This window comes from Siniperca chuatsi, linkage group LG4, assembly GCF_020085105.1.
Source record: "Siniperca chuatsi isolate FFG_IHB_CAS linkage group LG4, ASM2008510v1, whole genome shotgun sequence".
In the NCBI taxonomy this organism is placed as follows: Eukaryota; Metazoa; Chordata; class Actinopteri; order Centrarchiformes; family Sinipercidae; genus Siniperca; species Siniperca chuatsi.
This window is the reverse complement of record NC_058045.1, coordinates 23,160,015-23,175,947: the sequence shown is the minus strand read 5'-3', so window position 1 is coordinate 23,175,947 and position 15,933 is coordinate 23,160,015. Positions and strand designations below refer to the sequence as shown.

General features: G+C 38.7%; 1 protein-coding gene across 2 annotated transcripts in view; it reads left to right on the top strand.

The window, feature by feature from the left end:
- The window catches only part of cpne2 (copine II), a 51,130-nt gene that overhangs the window by 6,382 nt on the left and 28,815 nt on the right, over window positions 1–15,933 (top strand). For both annotated transcript variants that reach the window (XM_044194067.1, XM_044194066.1), the window contains exons 3-10: window positions 4,287–4,466; window positions 5,111–5,185; window positions 5,515–5,586; window positions 6,176–6,259; window positions 6,500–6,589; window positions 6,876–6,974; window positions 8,892–8,978; window positions 12,204–12,263. In XM_044194067.1, coding sequence (XP_044050002.1) covers window positions 4,287–4,466; window positions 5,111–5,185; window positions 5,515–5,586; window positions 6,176–6,259; window positions 6,500–6,589; window positions 6,876–6,974; window positions 8,892–8,978; window positions 12,204–12,263 — 747 coding nt within the window. The remainder of the gene's footprint in view (window positions 1–4,286; window positions 4,467–5,110; window positions 5,186–5,514; window positions 5,587–6,175; window positions 6,260–6,499; window positions 6,590–6,875; window positions 6,975–8,891; window positions 8,979–12,203; window positions 12,264–15,933) is intronic.

The following is a 15,933-nucleotide window of genomic DNA, read 5'->3' as shown; positions in this document are numbered from 1 at the left end:
CAGTCAGTACCTGCTCAGCACCAAACAGCAAACAGACAAAGCAGCTAAAGAGACAGATATTTCCTTCAGGAAAACAAACCAGAGCTAAAAGGAGAGTGACTAATGGACTTGATTCATCATGTGGACACAAACAGGACTCCAAAATAAGGCTAATGTTGCTTTGTATCTGCTCGATGTGTAAATAAGCAACTGTTTGCTAACACATCCACCATATAATTTTTTTTGTGTTTAAAGCTTGTTGCATTGCGCTGCCCCCCAAAATAGTGGCCAAAAAATAAATTAGCGTAATCATAAGCACCTGCCCTTTTTAACAGAAACTTCTCTGATGTGTGAGTCTTTGAAACCACTTGGGCTCGTCTCATTGATTCAACCTCTTAACATTGAGCTGTTTGGCTGTGGAGTCCCTCTGTTTTCTCTCCCTGTCTATTGAACACCAGAAAGAACACAGAAGCTATACTCAATCTCATTATATTCCTACCAGTCATTAACAATTTTATTAATTCTAAAGTGCACACCTCTAAGCCACACACACATTTACCATAGATAGTTGCAAAAGTCCTTTTACACACAGACAAACAGTGTAAATATGGCTGTAGGACTGTAAAAATCACATCCATGCTAGACCTCACTTTAAAAAGTTTCAGATAGTTTTGAGCAATCATATTCCAAACCCTGTCAGGTCCTTGAGTAGTCAAACAACTTTCCAGTCAACACCAGCAAACCCCAAATAATTGCCAATCAACAAACACCTATAAACAATAGGAAATGGCGTGCCCATAAGGGAGATGGCAGAACACACACCAGCAGCAAAATGGACAAATACTGGGATGTTATTGAAGCTAGCAAGTTCGACTACAGTCTTAAGACATTCTTGTTATCACAGCCCTATAGTAAGCTATTGTTGCATCCAGCTGTTCATATTGTTATTATTGCACCATTTGTATCTCAGAGGAAAATGCTTCCTTATCTGATAGTAAACATGGACAGATAAAAAAGAGGGCAGAAAGAAGATGAAGTGCCACAAGGGTCTGATTCATTTCCATAGACCAGTGAGCCAGGTTCAAATCCACAGTGGCACAAATATGCACTTCAGCCTGCCGGGCTGCCATGATGCCCCAGTAATATCAGTTTTTAAGCCATTTAAGTGCAGCCATTCTCCCTTGCTCTCTTTCCCTGCATCAGACAGATGGATGTAAGCACTGTTAGCAGGCTGAAGTTAAAACCCTTTTCCCTCCCAAGTAGGTCTGCTGCCTGTCTCCTCTCTGTTCTTTAGTAATAACAAAGTCTACAGATAAGATATTTTGGATAAAAGCATTCATAATGGCATGTAAAAGGTACATTTTATAGAGGTACCTTATGTCTGTACCGTTATTTGCTACTGTACTCAGTGAAAACACTGAATCATGTCAAACAACAGTGGAGATTTTCAGTTGCCTTGGGGACAGATTAATCAGGACAAAGTGATATATATTTTCCACTGTGACCCAGTGCACTCTAGCTGCACAATAGAATAGAAGAAAATGAAAAGATAATGCGTGGAAAAAGACGATGAAATGCAGAGCAGCTACATTGTAAGCATCAAACCAACTGATTGAATTGGACTGACCTGATTGGACAGTCTAAGTCTATGCTGTGTATGTGCAAGAACTACTGTCCACTGAATGGGTCATGAACGAGAGGTTGGTGAATGGAGAAGTAAAATACAAAATCCCACATTATGTTGCTAAACCTTCAATAAAAGTTAGAATGCATACAAGCCTTAGAGCTTGGAAAAGCAGACTAAAAGACTCTACAGCCATGCTTTGAGCTAAATGCTAATCTCAGCATGCTAACATGCTCACAATGACAATGCTGATGTTTAGCAGGTATGTTTACCCTGTTCACCATCTTAGTTTAGTGTGTTAGCATTCAATAATTAGCTCAAAACACAAAGTACAGCTGAGGCTGATGGGAATGTCTTGAATGTCCATGACTGTCTGTCCTAAATTTTATGGCAATTAATCCAGTAATGTTCAAGATGTTTCACCTTAAACCACAAATGTGGTGGCGCTAAAGGAAAAGTCAGGGGAACATCAAAATCAATAGGATTCATCCTCTTGCTTACAAATTTTCATGGCAATCCACCCAGTAGTTGTTGAGATATTTTGGTCTGGACTAACATGGTGGACTGACCGACCAACATTGCCATCTTTAGTGCCACACCTCCAGCATGGCTAAAAAGGACCAGTAGGTGTGGGGGACATCACCAACTCCGTACTGACAGTAGTTGCACTTTATTCTGTGTGTGAACTAGTTCAAATCAGCTCACTTAAATTTGGCAACACTTGTGTCCAAACACCGAAACACCACATCACATTTTATTACCACTGTAATAAAATATGACAACAAACAATGTAAAGTGCTTTGTTTGGTGCCTGTGAATTAGTAGGACAGATGTAATTCAGTGCCAGGGTGTTGACATTTCATGGCAGCCATCTCTGGTGTATTAGTCCAAATGACCATTAAAAAATGCCTTTTATATTCACTCTTATTCAGAAGTGGTGACAGGCTAGACGTATACTGACCTCATCTAATGGTGGATAAACACACTATGCAGTGTGTTCTGGGTGAGTCAGACCGGAGAGTAGCGCAGCCAGTGAGTATTAGTCATCCAACCATCTGGTTTAGAGGACTCAGAGCAAATAACATGACTCTCACAGTGCTCTTACAGGCACCCACACACTCTGATCTGTCTGTGTGCTCTGTCAGAGCTATTTTTTGGGACCATGAGAACTCATCACTTGTAAAACCTCAAAGCTGGACCCACCTGGGAAAAGCAGTTATAATACGTTATAATACTTTTTTTTTCATTTTAACATTGAATCAAAAGACTGTAATGTGGAGGGGTCACTTACAGTGCTGAAATCAAAGCCAGACAACTCTTCAACTTTATTGAGCCTTTTGGCCTGTTTTAGCTCTTTGTTTTGGTTTTACTGTACTTTTACCATTTGGATCAGTCTCATTATACTTTACTCACTGTACTTTCACCAAACCCTGTTTTCAGCTAAAAAAGCTCTGATAGACCCGTTGAACATTACACCAATGGCAAAAGTTATTACTTAGCTGGAGAAGAAAGCAGCTGCAGACCCACATAATTTTAACCATGCTAGTAGCATGGCTCGAGGGATGGCAATGTCGGTCTGACAGTCTTAATGACTTTGGTGATCCCCTGAGCTTTGCTCTTGCGATACCATGAGGTGGACTTTGCACTTTTTAGTGAAATGTCTAAAATTGCCAGAAAATTTTGTACACATACATATATATAATAACATACATGCTTAACATCAGCATGTTATTGTTATTGTCATTGTGAACATGTTAGCATGCTGATGTTAGCATTTAGCTTAAATCACTGCAGTGCAAGTACCATGGATGTATAAAGAAAGAGTACATCCTCACAGAGATGCTAGCATGGCTGTACACTTTCTCAGACCTAGGTGGAGAACTACAGTGTCCACCACTTTTCATGGAGAAAGAAAACTAATTTATGGGCACAAATTACTAAAAACACAGCTGCTAGCCTATTGCTAATAGGAACTGAAGTTACAGGTTGTCGTTGCCACTCAGTTGGGGGTGGGGGTGGGGGTGGGCGGCACTGAGAGTTCAGGCGAGCAGTTGTGTTTTGGTAATGAGGTGCCTATAAATACTGAAATCATTCTTTCATATTAATATTGTTAGGGTACTGCATTTATTTTATCGCTTGTTGCGCTTGTATTTCATTACTGGTGATAAGATGGAGAAGCCAAGTCCAGCAGAGTGGTAAATGCAGTAGAGTCCAGGCAGCCAGAGTGGGTTCATCCTCAGCTCGGTACAGAAATGACAGAGAGAGGCTTGATGTGGAGGATGCAGAGACAAGCCTGCGCTGACACAATTAGAAACCTGCATAATGTTAGATAATATATATAATCACGTTACTCTGTTTTCAATGTAAACATAATATCTTGAATATGATCCCAACCAGGAAAATACTTTTATTTTAAAATATTTTTACTAGTGTGCATGTAAACCAATAAACAATTTAATGTAGACTTGTCAGATTTAGTTCATTCTTATCCACAGCCCCTGGGCAGGTTGATGTTAAAAGTTAAAACTGACTCTTATGGGTGACCACTGTACAGTGTCTTTTCAGTTAAACCTCACTTTTCCACTGGATGCGCAGGTACAGCCACAGTCAACTTGAATTGCATGTGTTTAAATTAGTTTTTTGTTTTAAAAGTCTTTCTCTTTCCCTGTGTCTTTTCTTTTAGCTCGGCCGCACTGAAACAGCTGTGAACAACCTGAACCCAGTGTTTGGAGTAAAGTTTCAGGTGGACTACCACTTTGAGGAGATCCAGAAGCTTCGCTTTGCCATGTTCGATGAAGATAAGTGTGCCTCGCAGCTCTACGAACATGACTTTCTGGGAGAATTCATTTGTACACTGGGAGTGGTATGAAATGATTTCTCCTTTTCAATCCAAAGTTGGTTCTGTATTGTCTTTAAACTTCCGGTTGTTATTGCTGGCTATAGTAAACTCAAGCTAAAAGTGTCAGTCAGCCCTGATCAGTTCACACAGCCTGCTCTTCATTTCTCAAAGGTGGGAACACCCTGTCCACATTTTTGAGGAGGTCATATGAGCAGTTGATATTTGTCAGACTGCTATAGAAGAAAGTCTCTCATTTTCATCTCAGCTCTGTCAGTCCTTCATGCAGTACATTATATTATAAGACTGGTCAGATATTTGCTGTCGGGCGGAAGGTGGTCAGAGGCAGCAGATGTCGATTTACACAACGCGACACAATCCCACTTACTTTGTAGACAGGAAGTTAAAAGACAAAATAACAGAGTTGGAGCAATTCCTTGTTGCTGAAACTTGTTAATTGTTGAAGAGAAAGAGTTAACGTGGGAACTGGGCAACTACTAAATGAAACTAGAGTGAACCGATTCAGGTAATTAGGTTCAGATTATATTTTAGAGTAGAATAGACTAGAAAAAAGATGTTCAGTGGTTCGAATCCATATTTATTTAGTTTTGTGTTTTGTCGTATCTGTTCTTAAATGATTCCTGTCATGTCTCTCTTTAATTGTCCACTAGATTGTGTCCAATAAGAAACTTCACAGACCGTTGATCTTAGCCAATGGGAAGCCAGCTGGGAAAGGATCCATTACAGTAAGAATCAGTACTCTTTTAAAGGTTCTCTGTGTCTTAAACTCTCTTTCTTTCTGTCTCTCTTGTTGGCACACACACACACACACACACACACACACTGTACCGTATCATCAAAGGTTGCCGTAGTCACCATGTGGATGCAGTCGCTGTTGTTTACTATAATGGCACGTTTGCTATTGCTGATGATGACAATGATGATGAAGGTGTTATTGAGGCTGCTGCTGTTACTGCTATTGACGACTGTTGTTGTTGCTGCTGTTCCTGATGTGAATGTTAATAGTTGGCAGTATTTTTGTTGCAGCTAATGTTGTGTTATAATGTTATTTTAGATAACAGCTCAGGAGCTGTCTGACAACAGAATCATCACTTTGACCCTGAGTGGGCGTAAACTGGATAAGAAGGTAGACCCACACACACACATACACTAAGAGTGCATTAGAGCAACACATACTACCTTAAGACACACAAGCAAAGCCCACACAGACAACATTTACAGTAAATGTTTTCACACCCTTCACCTTTATCTGCCAACTAACGGGCTGTCAGGTGCACTGATAGTTGGAAATGAAAACCATGCAGTATTTCAATTCATTTTTATTTCATTTTAAGAGTTTATTTTCAATCTTGAACCTATGAAGTAACTGCTGGTATATGGTGAAGGGAAGAATGACAGCGGGTCAGAAAAAGCACAGCTTGAATTGTGATTTGAACTAATGCTGATGTGTGCCTGCTGTGTACCCTCTAGTTAAACCACCACAATACACACAAAGCACAGTAATTGCAGGAGCTCAGAGTATCTTTTAATAAATGTGTTAATTAAACAAACAAAAAAGACTTCTCAATTTAATATGGTGGGGTTTTTTTGGCCACTGCAGTTTAATTTACTATAAGCATCAGTCAAATTGTGATACATGTGTTGCAGTTCGGCTGAGGAGAGGAGGAATTAAAACAGGAAAAGACTTTACAACAAACTGTCTCCGTTTTGTGCAGGACTTCTTTGGCAAGTCAGACCCCTACCTGGAGTTTCACAAACAGGGAGAAGACGGCAAATGGATGCTGGTTCACAGGACAGAGGTGAGTCATCGGTGGGGATTAAAAGCACCTACATCTGTCATTATTGTCAACCATGAGCAATCATTGTCAGCTAAACCAGATCTTACAGAAGGTCACACTGTAACTTTAAAGTGTAGAAGGCTGGATAAAACAGATCACAGCCCCATGTTTAGGTAATTCTACTGTGGCTACAACTGCATTATCTATCTGCTGCTGTGTAATTCAATGATTACGTCCCTATTTCTTTGTCTGTGACTTCAGGTCATAAAGAACACTTTAGATCCAGCATGGAAACCCTTCACTGTGCCACTCATTTCCCTCTGCAATGGAGATGTGGACAGAAACATCAAGGTTAGTGATAAGAGTGTGTTATGCAATTTCTGCTTAATTAAATGTTAGCAGTGCAGATTGACAATATAAAGAAGGACAGGACCTAGCATGTTCATGCACCAGCTCCGGCAAACTTGACATTTTAGAATTGAGAGTTTTTAGGATGATCATACGTGCAAGTTTGACAAGTATGGAGAAGTGTAAAGACGGCAAAAATACCAGAGAAATAACTACTTGAGTCTCGAAAAGGAAGCTACACAAGCTAACCACGTCATGGCATGATATGATGTGTTCTACACAACGACAGGTCCTGTGTTACGACTATGATAATGACGGAGGCCACGACTTCATAGGAGAGTTTCAAACCACAGTTGCCAAGATGAGTGAAGCCCAGAACTCAGTGGAGGTAAAACAAATTTGACATTAGTGTGATTAAGTGTGTGTTTGTCAGTTCAGTCTAGTGTTATCTGTATGTAACGTTAGCTTCTGAACTATCTCTGTTCTCTCATTTAGTTAGTATTTAAGTACAGCTTAGAGCTGAACATTTCCAGTTGTCCAATTTTTTCCGAAGCTTGAGGGTGGCTTCAGCATGCTAACATCATTCAGCTTCAAGCAAAGCTGAGCCCAAGTACAACTGAGTCTGATGAAATGTACAGTAGACTGTACTTTACAGCTTAAACCAATGGAAGATGAGCCAGTCTGACAGTGTAGAGCTGACAAGCTGAGTCTGAGATGTTTGAAACATAACATAAACCATTCTGATTTTGTCCCCACCATCAGGCCAAAATTTTCCCCACTGTGGTCAGGTTCTAAGAATATCGAAGTTGTCTCAATTTTTTATCAACCCAACATTTTCCTTTCCTGGTGTGTAATGAGCATTGCAGCCTCACTGGGCTGCTCGTGTGGTTAAAGACTTTCCAAATCCTGGGTTACCTGAATGTTAGCTGTAACTTCATACATCTTTATTAATGTTCATTTCTTTAGTATTATTATTTTTGTTTATATTATGCAACGGACATAAAAGCGACAGTGCAAAGATGATGACCTGGATTTAAACCATTACATGTTCCAGTTTGTGATGCTACACCTCAGCTGCTGAACAGAAGGTTAATGGTTTGATTTTAAACCATTTCTTAAAATCTAAACAGCCTTTATCTGATCTTGCACAAATCACTAAGAAACTGTTCTGTCATCAGCCAATGGATAGCACTTTTCTTTTTGTTATACCGAATTGGCCACAACTCTGCCCCGTACAGGCTAATTTGTCGTTTAAATGCATTCAGTCTCATCTATCAACAGTGAAGCTGGAATAATCATGCACAGATTTGCATTGCTGAGTTTTTCACACATTGTGGCCACTGAGGACTGGTTCTGTCTTTTGTCTGAGCTGTTAATAACTGAATACTATTGAGATTTATTCTTTTCACTTTTGCATTTCTTGTCTGCTAAAGATGTAAAGATGCAGGGATCAGAACACCGTTCCTTCATTAGCAGCTCTGTGTGTGTTTGTGTGTGCATCTGTGTGTGAGCAAATGTATGTGTGTGTGTGTGTGTTCATTAGTGAAACTGCGTGTGTGCATGTGCCAAAGCAGCCTCATGATTTTGTTCTCCCACTGAGTCTCTTCATGTGTGGTAATGTTGGGGGGGGGGCAGAGGCAGTATGGAGAGATGGGGGATGGAGAGAGAGACTGTGTATAAAAAGAAGGATGAGAAAATGAGAGGTGCTTTTGAGATGTAAAACAGCCTTTAGCGGAGCCCTAGTAACACGACAAGGCATTTAGAGCTACCTGTCATATGAATCACCAGCTGACTTAAGGTATGTGTGTCTCTGTGTGTGCATGTCTGAAATGTCTCTTTTTATCAAACACATTGCTATCAAAAGTGTGTTTGTGTGACTTACAGTATTAAAGACAGTCCTAAGCTTCTTCTTTCTTTCATGTTCATCACATAAAATATTTCATTGTTTTTAATAAACAGTATACTACAGTTACAATTACTATATACATGTAAGTTCCTATGTAAACTGTATACTACACCATTATAATCCATTATAATATAGTTAGCTTATAATACATCTCAGAGTTTGACTGTCAAGTTGCAGTCACTGTAGGTGGCATGTGGAATACCTGCTGATCCAAGTCACAGTCTCTCAGTCGTCTATTCATTTCCACCCAGCTTACCGCTGCTCTTTTCAACATGGCTGTCATCTCTACTTTTCCCATCATTTCCATTATTCTTTGTAACTTTTTTCTTGATTTCCCCTCTTCTGACTCTGATATTTGTCATCTTTCTTTTCTGTGCAATTGTCCTCATGTCTTTTCAGGTGGAGTTCGACTGCATCAACCCCAAGAAACAGAAGAAGAAAAAGAATTATAAAAACTCTGGATTTATCATTGTCAAGTCATGTAAGGTGAGGAGGGATGGAATTTTTTTCTTTTCAATCATAATCTTGTGTCTAAATTATGGCTACTGGTATTACTGTTTTGAGCAGATAGTGTACATAATAATGATGGGTTCTCACTATTAGGCTGTTATTAGCCTGGCACATAGACCTGTGGAATCACATGTAAAGCATGTTTCCAAAACCTCATCACCAAAACATCTTCTTGCATCTCCCCCTATGGAATTTTTGCATTGGCCTTAGAATAACTAAGGGAAATAAGCTCAGTAGCAAATAATGATACAACTTTGTTTAGCAAGATAAGTAGAGTAGAAAGTAGAAATTTAACATTATACCACTGCAGAATCCACAGTTAAGGTATTACAGTAATTAATGTGTAATTTAAGATAAATATAACCAGTAGATCCACTCATATTTTCAATATTTAAGAGTAGAGCCACTCCGAAAAAGGACACAGGCATTGTTGCAGTTTCAAGCTTTCAGTTTTACTCTAAAACTATCGTAATTCATCATTATTAGCTGTTGTTTCTTGACACTTGCACCTGCTCTCGATTAAGATTTAAAGTAAAACTGAAAGCTTGAAACTGCAAGCTGCCGTCGTCCAGTTTTTGGAGTGACTCTACTCTCATAAAATTCTTAAGCTTTACAGCAGTAAAATAACTGACTTTATTTTCAGAATAAATCAAAGAATTTGTGGGAAAACGCAATAGAATGGGCCGGGAACCTATGGCTTAAAAATGCAAACAAATTTCCGAGATATAGAAACATCTAGAGATTTTGTCATGGTCTAATGCGCTCCATCTATCCTATGAAAACAAACCTCACCTCTCAATCTTAAAGCTGCATTAAGTCATTTCTGACTACTAGAGGGCAAAAGTTATATATATATATATATATATATATATATATATATATATATATATATATATATATATTATATATATATATATATATATATACAGATATATTATCTTAGTAAGTTGTTTTGGCTAACATGTTATCAAAAATTTGATTACTGGCACATGTTATCTGCAGGTTTTGAAAAGTCTTAAAAAACATTGATTTCAATTCCCTCAAAAGGAGGAGTAAACACTGTTGCTCATCGGCTCATAATGGGCAAGTGTCAATTTGAGCAAAAACGTAATAATTTTTTATGGGTTAAGTCATCCATTAATTAATAATCACAAGGAATTATTTTTATATACAGCTAGGAAGTACTGACAAAAATGTAATATAAATGTCAATAAATTGTACTTAAATTATTGTAGGCCTTATTGTACCTACTGGGTTTCCATCATTCTTTGACTGGCATGACCATGAAAAAGGTATAAAATCGCATTCTATTTGGTACTAAAAAGTCTTAAAAAGTCTTAAAAATAATTTAGTGAAGACATTAAGCAACATTATTATCCCGCTGGAGTCGTGTTTGTGGCCACCTGATAAATGTTAGTTCAACATTCCCTTTCCTTTTAGCTCTGTTTTGGTTGGTCCATCAACTCCTGAGAAAAAATTCTGGCTCTCTAGCTGCTAAGATTTTAATTTCTTTACAGGCAGTTTGTTTATTTCGATTCTCTTCCATTTTGTGCTGGGCAGGTTGCGCAGTCTTGGCTTATCTGATCTTGCTTTGAAGATACCAGCTGCTTGTGGATTTATATGGGGGGTTGATATGAACCATAACACTTGACCATACAGTAGAATCTTCCTGTGTGCTGGCTGTAAAACCAAAACAATGAGCTAAAAGAGGCTAAAAGCTGCACAGAGATACAGAGTTGGGTGATATTTCTCAGTGAGCTCAGCACTGCAGTGACATTTTATTTGATTCAGTTAGGGCTGCAATTAACGAATATTTTTTATTGTCAATCTTTTTTTTGTCTTTTTATGTCTATGATATGTTTGAAAATTGTGAAAAATGTCTGTCTCAGTTTCCCAGAGCTCAAGTTGATGTCTTTAAATGTCTTGTTTTGTTGCATCAACAATCCAAGACCCAAAGATATTCAATTTACAATGATATAAAACAGAGAAAAGCAGCAAATCCTCACATTTAAGGAGCTGGAAGCAGCAACCTCTTGGCATTTCTGCTTGAAAAATAAATTAAATGACTATTTGATTATCAAAATAATTGCCGATTAATTTTCTGGCGATCGATTAAAGGACTAATTATTTCAGCTCTAGATTCAGTGTTAGTATCTAAAGTGTCACGTTATTCCGGTTTAAGCTACTTACGAAAATCTTTTCTTGACTGTTCAAGGTGAATTCTCATTTAAAATATCAATATGATAAGTTATGTCCATTAAAATTCTGAGATGGAGGAACAAAAATAACTCACTTAACTGTCAAACAAATCATTTGGTTTCTGCTCGTCTTGCCACCTCATAATGACCCATCTTACACTTGACTCAATGAAACATTTGATTAAACCATTGTGGTTTTGATCAGCGGACACACTTCTAATAACTAATTGGTGCAGCAGCTTTGAGCCCCACAGAGGACACACTGAGTCTTTAGATGCGTATTGGAATGACATTAGCACTGTGTGCATATGATGACAAGCTTTTATAATTGATTTTTTTCCTTCTTCCTCTTTTCATGCGGACAATCATGAACAAGCCTTTGTACAGACATGTGTACACACATACACATCCAGCACATGCACAAAACTGCTAATACAGTAATTATATTTGTTGGCTGCCGGCAGGGATTAGACTAATGACAGTAAAATCCATGCTAAATATTCTTTGTAATTGGAGTGGAAATTGTGTTCAAACATGATAATAATTGGTGCTCCATTGGTGGTACCTTGAATCAGAAAAACATGGGCTGTTTTGTCATTTTAAAACAAATTTTAGGGTTCTGCTAAAGAAAGGAGTCAATCATTTATTTTTTACAATGTGCTGTGTTTAGTTAGGTTGTTTACTACTTAGTCTGTGGTGTTAGAATAAGTTGACAATCAATTAGTCAAGAAAGATTCTTTCAAAGGACACACTGGATCAGACACTGTATCTCAAATAAAAACACAACAACAGCAAGTGTTTTTATTTGTAGCAGAGTTAACAGTGTATGATGCTGGTGAGATTTACAACAGTCTAAAAATGTAATTGATTTGATCATATGCTATTTTTAACATTCTGACTCCCCTTTTCTCAATAGATCAGTACTCTTCTCTCTTGCCAGCTACAGTATAGTTATTTTCCTGAACTGTTTTCTTACTTTGCACTGTGACTCTTGTGTCTCTAGATTACAAGAGACTACACTTTTCTGGATTACATACTGGGAGGATGCCAGCTTATGTTTACAGTGAGTACGATATAATGCATGCCTGTTTTTCTGCCTCTGCAATGATGTGGTGATGAGATACATGTTTCCGCATGCTTTGCTCTTGAAAAAAAAAACTGAGGGAAAACATTCAGATTTTCTCTTTTCATCTCCCAGGGTTACATTTGGATCTCAATCATTTGCATACAGAAAGGAAAAGTGTGAGGGACAGGGAGAAGGTACTGAGAGTGGAGTAGGGGAGAGTAATAGGGTTTTGTGAAACATTGAAATGTGGATACTTTTGTTGAATAGTGAAAACAGGAGGACAGAAAGAGAACGGGGAAAAACAGGTGAATACACGAAATTGATATTTGGAAGAGGTGAAAATAGAAACTGAGTGTGAAATTAAGATATGTTGATAGAAAGAGAAACAGGTAAAGAAAGAGAGAGATTTTAACAGAGGGAGGGAGAGAGACAGCAAATCGTCATTGTCTATTTTGGTCTCTTGTTGGGAGAAACTCTTGTGTGTCCCTGGTGATGTCACACCTTTGTGTGTAACTGAGTGAGTGAGAGTCGTGTTTTATAATAGCCAGTCTCTCTCACATACACACACACACACACACACACACACACTCTCTCTTAAACACATTGAGTTGTTTTTATTATTATCCAAGGTGTCTTTGTCCAACAAATACAACTGCTCTGCAGATAAATCTCAGGACCATTCAGACTGGTTCACTGTTACTGTAACACACACACACACATACACACACAAATATACACATATTCTGAAACAGCATGCACACTAAGAAAATGCACACTTACAGCGCATATGAAATGAGAGAACACACACACTCTGTGCCAGCTATATGCGCATACACAATGAGCCTTTTTTAGCTTCTCTGTCTCCAACAATTTCCCAGCTTTGTGAGCTAGAACCAGGCTCCAGATGTAGCAGGGGTCAGATAATGTAGTTTGTTACATGCTTTGTGGTATTTCCCTTAAAGTGTGTTCTGAGATTAGATACCTGTATTTTAATGTTTGTTAAGAAGCATTGCATTGGTTCTTTAAGAATGTATTAGAGCAAAGTTGTCAGTATAACAAGTAACTAAATACTGAGGGATCAATCCTGAGAATAGTTTAAATGTAGTCCTGCATATACCCTTTTTAGGTGTTATGTTGGTACTTTGGCTGATGTGCTGTCATGTGACTGTTCAGGTGACGCAATGTCTCTGACATATTATAGAATATTCCAAGGCATCGTTGAACTTTACTGTACAGATTGTTTTGCATGTTTTAGCCCATTAATTAAATTCTAATTGTCTATTAAGGAGAACAGGAAGCAGTTCTGTCTTTAGGCTCTGATGTATCCCAGACTGGACATCGACAGTGGACACGCACCCATTTTTTATTTATACTACATTGGGTGTCAGAACTGGCGGGCGTGTTCACACATGTGTAGTCAGTGTGTAGGGTCTGTGTGTACAGCCCCAATGGTCCTCTCGCAGCTATGTGGGTGGCGAAAGTATAATTTGAGCTTTACTCTGTTGCATATGATGAATAGCACTGAATCCAGACCATCATGTCGCTTAAATCAACGTAACAATGGGAAATTGTAATAGAACTTTTATTCCCACTGTAAATTACCATTTAAACAATATAACCTTATCGTTCAGCACAGAAACACAGGTATCTCCTACGTTAATTCATGATAATATAGCATCTAATAACGCCGCACTGTAGTTGCTGAATTGACCCATAACTGATTTGAAATCCAGAGAAATTTTTTATTTAATTACTAAATTTATTCAACATTATCAATTTAGATTTTTTTATTTAGTTATTTCAGACCATTTAACATTGTTTGTTCTGATGATTTTTAAGTCACTGCAATTCTCAAACTGTAGGGGTGTAACATCTGCAGTGATAAATACTCCTGTAGCATTAGTTATTGCTTTGGCACGGTCTGAATCTGCAGTGAGAGGCCGCCTGAACGCTGTGGGGAGAAGGACTCGCCTTCCAGTCTGTTTTTGTCTTGTTCCACTAATCGACACATTCAGGTGATGACGTCGTAAATGACACGTTTTAAGTGTTTCCACAGACCTACCCGACTTCTTTTGAACAATGTCGGCATACAGTTTGACACTCATCAAATCGCTTTACTAACTTTACTAGCATGCTACTGCTGATAGACAGCAACTGCTGCGCTGCCAAAACGTTCTGGGTAAAACTCGCGTTCTCGAATTTCTGTTCTGCGGGTGCGAGTAGTCGACATAAATAGACTATTTTGACAGTAATAGTTTGGGTCACAGGCTGTACCAATCCGAGGAAGTCGCATACCGAACCGGACGTCCTGTACCGAATACATGTACCGTTTACATCCCTATCAAACAGCGAAACACATAACATTGCCTATATAAAAGATTAATGGCATATGTCCTTCTGGAGCCCTGGCCAGCTGTTTTTACCCCGCCTGCCTCACTGTTGTATTAGAAAACATGGCTCCACAGAAGTGTCCTTTGTAGCATCTTGTACGTTTCACCTCTTGTTCTCGTTGAAGGTAATGATGGGATTGTGTGGAGTATATTTTTGGCTCAAGGTCTTGGTCAAGTACAAGAGAGTTGTTGTGCAGAGGTGACTTCACTCGTGTTCTCGTGCTGTCAGTGTCAGAGGACGTGTTCTGTATGTCTCCTGGGGCAGATAGCTGCTAGATCTTCGGTTAAATTCAGGTCATTGTGGAGGAGCACACACACAAACACAGACAATGACAAGCTTCACTGTCAACCTGTTATTTTCACCTTATCCTATTGTTGGAAATTAAGCTTTAAAGCAAAGCGCATAGTGGTGTTGCCATAGTGACGCGGTTGATGACAAGGTTTGCACCGTGATGAATGAGGGAGTAAAATGTACTAGAGCATGAAAAAGAGCATTAAAGCAGAATGATATAATGTACGTTTCTCTGTGTGTATTGATGTAGTTTTTTTGTCACTGAAGAGGATTTTATCCTCATAATGTAGTCTCAGTTCAAAGTAGGTTTACTGTCAGTAAGACAAAATACAGTTCTACATTGACAAAACTGGTTTTAAAGTGAGTCACCTGAAAGCATTAAAAAGTCACCTACTACCAACAAAGTGTTGGAGCTTACGTTAATTAGCTAGTTAGCTACAACTGATAAAATCTGCTAGTGACAGATGTTATATCTGCTGGCAAAATTGTCATTTGCCGGCTAGAAATGAGACACTGCTTTTGTCTAGCTCAGTTTGAAATCATTGACCCATCGTTTCAAACATTACTAAGAACAGCGAGTGGTAAATCTGCCCCGGTATCATTGTAAGCCATGCTAGCTGAATTGCTGAATATGTGATATGTGATATAGTAGTAGCTAATTCCTCTCGTCTATGCTCTGGTCAGCTCTTGATGACCAGTTAAAACCAGAGTGGGGAGGTTTGACTTGTCCAGAGGTGATGTGTTTTGAAGTTTTACAGGTGTTAGGACTCTCTACATCCAGCCTGCTCTCTTTTGGATGACTGAGGTGAATGAGAATAGCTCCCCTCTGTCATCAGCCTGCAGTCGAGTGCCTCAGTAAAAGGTTGGACAGTGTTGGGCAGCTCTCAGCCGTGGAAATATTTCACTGTTGAGTGTGAGTCAGGATACTGCTAAAAAGGCAAACATCCAACATACCGTGTTAAAATAGAAATATCACAACTTGTAG